Here is a 4,966-nt window from a genome sequence, read left to right on the forward strand (position 1 = left end):
AATATATCAAAATATCTTAAGATATTGTATTGATAAATCATATATTTCGTTGTTTTTTTATAAATAAATATTTGTGATTACAAACTTATAAAGATACACATAATTTTATTAATATTCACTAGTTAACAATAGTATTATTCTTTAAATATGTTGAACATGAGTTCTTTCTTCTTCTTTGTTTTTTTTTTTTGTAAAATTTAAAATGATGAGTCTTTTTTCTTTTCTTAATACAAATTATAAACTTATGAATCAAATTTTACATATTGAAATTTTGAAATTCCAGATTATTTTTTTGAAGCATTTAAAATATGAAATTATGATATTCAAACACAACAATTAAATTATACATGTCCGAACGCCGGCTAAGAGTAATAGAAACAATGAATTAAAGATGGTGTGACACTTTTCAGGATAAAAGAAATATAATAGTGGCCACACATCCTTATAAACTTGATTTTAATTATGGAGTATATCTTTTGTTTTTTATGAAAGATTCGAAAATACCATTTTCTTTATGGATATGTACTTCTGTAATAGTCATACATATTCACAATTATTATTACTATTTATTAGTCCCACCCTAGTAACTGAAATAGTCTTTTGGAGTGTGTGGATTAGATATGTATGAGTAGAAATAATCCACACCTAACTTCAAATATTTAGAGAGAACTATCTTCAATATTTTCCCTAAAGGTCATAACATAGTTTTGACAATAAGAGACTTAATTAATATGTAATACAAGTTACTATTCATCTCCTTTAATGGATCGTATGTTGGCCAGTTAAGAACTTACATGTTCAGAAGATGTATGTCGCAGAGATGTGGATATTGATATGGATGTATGGGTATACTAGGAGTGACAAGATTAGAAATGAGGTTATTTGGGAGAAGATAGAAGTAGCCTCTTTGGCTCATGACAAGATGAGGGAAGTGAAACTGATGAAAATGTGCAGAGAATGTGCGAAAAGTTGGATGTAGCTGGTACATGGAGGGGTAGGGGTAGGCTGAAAAAGTATTGGGGAGAGGTGATTAGGCAGGACATAACACAATTTTATATTATCGATCAAGGACATGACTTTAGATAGAAAGGAGTGGAGATCATGTATTTGGATAGAAGTATTGTCTTGTCTTGTTAAGGTTCCTACTCTTATAGTTGTGTTGGTATTGGTTTTCAATTATCACATTTTTTTTATAGTTCTTATTATTTTTTCTTGTAGTTTTCTTCTCCTTTTACTTGAGTTTGATACACTTAAATCAAGACTTTTTTTTAAAATAGTGTCTTAACCTTCACAAGGTAGTGATAGGATCTGCGTACACTCTACCCTTCTCATCTCTCTTTATGAGATTTCATTGAATATATTATTGTTATTGTTGTTGTAGTACTCTGTAATGAAATATTTTTCATATCTAAAATTCAAATCCAAAACTCTAGTGATCTGTTTAAATAGTGACAAGTGACAATGTAAATAGTACACAATTTAATAAAACATAAACAAAAAGTAAAAATATCAATAGTTATATATACATTAACATTCCAAATTTAACACTTGAAAACTATGTTACATCATGTTGAGATCGATCACTTAATCATACACATCTTTCTCAACTTTGGACCAACTATATAACATGTATATTTTATATTGTATAATATAATACAATCTCAAATGTTCAGTATCAAGCTATAACAAGACAATTTTTGTAAAAAAATAACACTACTCATAACTAACAGCTCCAGACTTTCAAAAGCCTACTCTTTTTTGAATATTGAGTAAATTAACTTAAGAAACGATCGAGCGGAACTTAGAATATCATTAAAATAAGAAATATTACTAAGTTGCAAGACTATAAATTTTAATCATCTTTTTTTTTTCACAATAAAAAATCCATGAATTTTAGCCATGGCAAAGGTATCTTGGTAGTTGTATCAGCTTGTTTCCCACAACTTAAAGACGACGTCGTTGAAGCAACATTTTTTGGGCACATAAAGAAATTTCTTGATCCCAATGCATTGAGATTTTCTTCCCTCTCCAAACCTAAACAAATAATTCAAAAATATTAATAATATTAATAAAAAAAACAATTTCTTGTAATTAATTTTTTATACACTTATTTAAAATAAACAAATCAGAAAAACTATTCGTTTTACTACATCGTGATAATATCTCAAAAAAGATGTAATTTTTCATAGGTCCAGAAAGAGACGTTATTTCCGATAGATTCCGAACGAGTAGCAAACATGAAAGAACAACAATACGATAACCAAGGTTAAAGAATCAACAAATAGAAATAGAAAAATACAAGATTAATATTAATATTTTGAAAAAATTATAAATAAATAAAAGAATATTACTATATATTATACAAAATCATATAATTAAGCATATCATAATTTTTAAATTGTAAGTAAATATATTTTTAAAGGAAGTAATTGGCTCTTACTTTCTAAGCTGAACTGCGAGTAATGAAGATCGTAATCGGCGGCGTCGACGGAGGAAAGCACCGGCCGCCTTCCTTCCTTCGAGTACTGACGTAAAGCGGCGGCGATGAGATCTGCTACCGTCGATTCCAACGATATTAGTACCTGTACAGGTCCAACACTCCTTTGAATCGTTACATTTAACAGCAACTTCGTCAATTTCATCGGACGGATATTCACCGCCGTCGATTCACCGGCGGAATTTCTACCGCCGGCGAGTAAGTCCGGTACCGTCTTCGGCCTTCGGAGCACCTCCGTTTTACTGCTCCCTGAACTCTGGCCGTGAAACGACTTGGATTTCTCCGATAACCTCATATCCTTTCGATTCTTCTCGTCGTTACCTCGCCGGTGAGTTCTCGGTGATGGCATCATGATTGCTTGCAAGTGGATTTGTTACTTGAATCGGAGAAGGAGGCCGAGAGCGGCGGCGGCAGCGGAGTGGTGGCGAGTATCGGTTTTCCGGTGACCGGCGGGGATTGATAGAAGAATGGTAGAATGGTAATTACGAGTGAAGCAGAGGGGTGAAGTGAAAACCTAGCGTTGTAGGAGGAATGAAGAAATTGGCGGCCAGGTATATGCGCTTTTATATTAGTGTAGCCATGACGGAGGGGTATAAAAGGAAATAAAAATAACTAGCTCTAAGGCTTTTTTTGGAAAATTTTTGCAAATAGCGATTAAAAAACTTAATTTAGGCTTCATAGCTATAATTTGCTTACTACGATTCGTTGTTATATGTTAGATGGAGAAGAAAGGTGAGCGACATTGGGAGAAAGATGAGAGAGGTGAGCAAAAGAGGACAGAGAGTGGCGAGAGTGAAGAGAAGTGAATTGTATTTGTATACATGTTATATTGATATATACTGTATATATGCAATTGACTAACTGATATACATATGTATTTGTATGTATGATGAGTGACACCGGACAAAGAGTGGAGAGAGGCAAATTGTGTTTGTATATCCATCATATAATTGATAATTGTATATGTATAATTTATATTTGTATATGCGTAAGAGAGTGGGGAGGAAGAGATGAGAGAGGCACGCCTAATTATAGCTAAAAAGAGATTGCGAGTGGTAATTAATTCAAACTAAAATTATATTAACTAATATATATTTGATTATCCGTATTTATCAACCTATAACCGACTACACCAGTCATATAAAGAGAAAAGGATGGACAGTGCAATAGATCTGGGTGATTGCCGGTTGCCGGTTGCCGGTCGGTATAACTGTCATCTTAACGATAAATTTTATTTTTATTTTTGTTTTTCGGCAGCTTAATAAGAGATCTAGTGGGTAATGTGTCAATTTTAAACTATTTATTTGTGCTTGGCAGCTGCACTAAATTAATAAATACTCCTTCCACCGATATGAGTTACGATAGAATTGCTTCATTTTTAATTATAGATTCCAGGTTCGAGCTCTAAGTATGAGAAAATTATATTGAGAATGTCACTCCAAATAGATCTATAGGATGCAATTCAAATTTAGTCAGAACTCCATTATGCAGGCAAGAGACATCGAATGGAAATAAAAGATAAATAAATATTTGTTCCATACCTTATCATTGGTGTGTTTCGTTTTTTGTGAGTTAATTTGATTGTTTTTTTTAAGGATAAGTTGAATTAATTTAATTTAATATTATAAAATTATATAAAAAATTATAATTTACAAAAGTCTTAATAAATTGTGTTTTAAATTTTAAAAGACACACTTTACTATCTTGATAAATTATTATACATATCAAGTAAACAATTTAATATTAATATATTATTTTAATTAAAATTATGTTTAACTCGTAAACGGAACTCTAGTTTTAGCCCGAGAGTGACTTGTGAGCTTCATGGCGTTTAAAGCCCTTGATTATGTCACTACATTCGTAGCTTGAGAGTTAAAGAAATTAGGTAGAAGGAACATAAGTCATATCTGTGTTTCGTATTTGAGACTCGATTAAATTTAAATTTGTATCAAAAGTTTCATATTGAGAAGTAAAACACTCTTAACAAATGTGATTTCATACTCAAAAAGACTCAGACTCAAAATCTTAAATTAAAAATGAAGAAATATTTATCACTCCAGTCCAAACTTTTATCAGTAGGTACAGGGAATTTAATCATGTTTTTCAAATTATAAGATATTATTATAATTCGGATAAGTTAATGAAGGGATAGAATTCAGACTAATTTCATTGAATGGCTGCAATTCCATGTCCCAATCTATATAGCAATAAATAAAATGCTTATTAACAGTTAATGTTTATACTAAATGTATAATATTCACTTACTATACAATAATTAAGTAATTTAATAGAGTGCAAGCATGTATTAATTATTTTTAAATATAATATTTTTTAGGAAACATGTTTATGCATCTATATAGATATGGTATGCTGGAGTCCTTTTGTTAAAATTCGATCTATCAGTCAAAATACTACTTTTGCGTAGCAAGTAAACTTTTGAAATTGATTTAACTCGTCACGCTTTGAAAG

General features: G+C 30.9%; 1 protein-coding gene across 1 annotated transcript; it reads right to left on the reverse strand.

The window, feature by feature from the left end:
- Positions 1–1,510: 1,510 nt before the first annotated feature.
- LOC125825537 (uncharacterized protein At4g22758-like) lies at positions 1,511–3,041 on the reverse strand. Its single transcript, XM_049504893.1, has 2 exons — positions 2,441–3,041; positions 1,511–2,034 (listed from the first exon to the last, which is right to left on the reverse strand). The coding sequence occupies exons 1-2, from the start codon at positions 2,847–2,849 to the stop codon at positions 1,871–1,873; spliced, it is 573 nt and encodes a 190-aa protein (XP_049360850.1). The 5' UTR covers positions 2,850–3,041; the 3' UTR covers positions 1,511–1,870.
- Positions 3,042–4,966: the final 1,925 nt, after the last annotated feature.

Source organism: Solanum verrucosum, unplaced genomic scaffold, assembly GCF_900185275.1.
Source record: "Solanum verrucosum unplaced genomic scaffold, falcon-dt-bn FXZP01001106.1, whole genome shotgun sequence".
NCBI classification, from domain to species: Eukaryota; Viridiplantae; Streptophyta; class Magnoliopsida; order Solanales; family Solanaceae; genus Solanum; species Solanum verrucosum.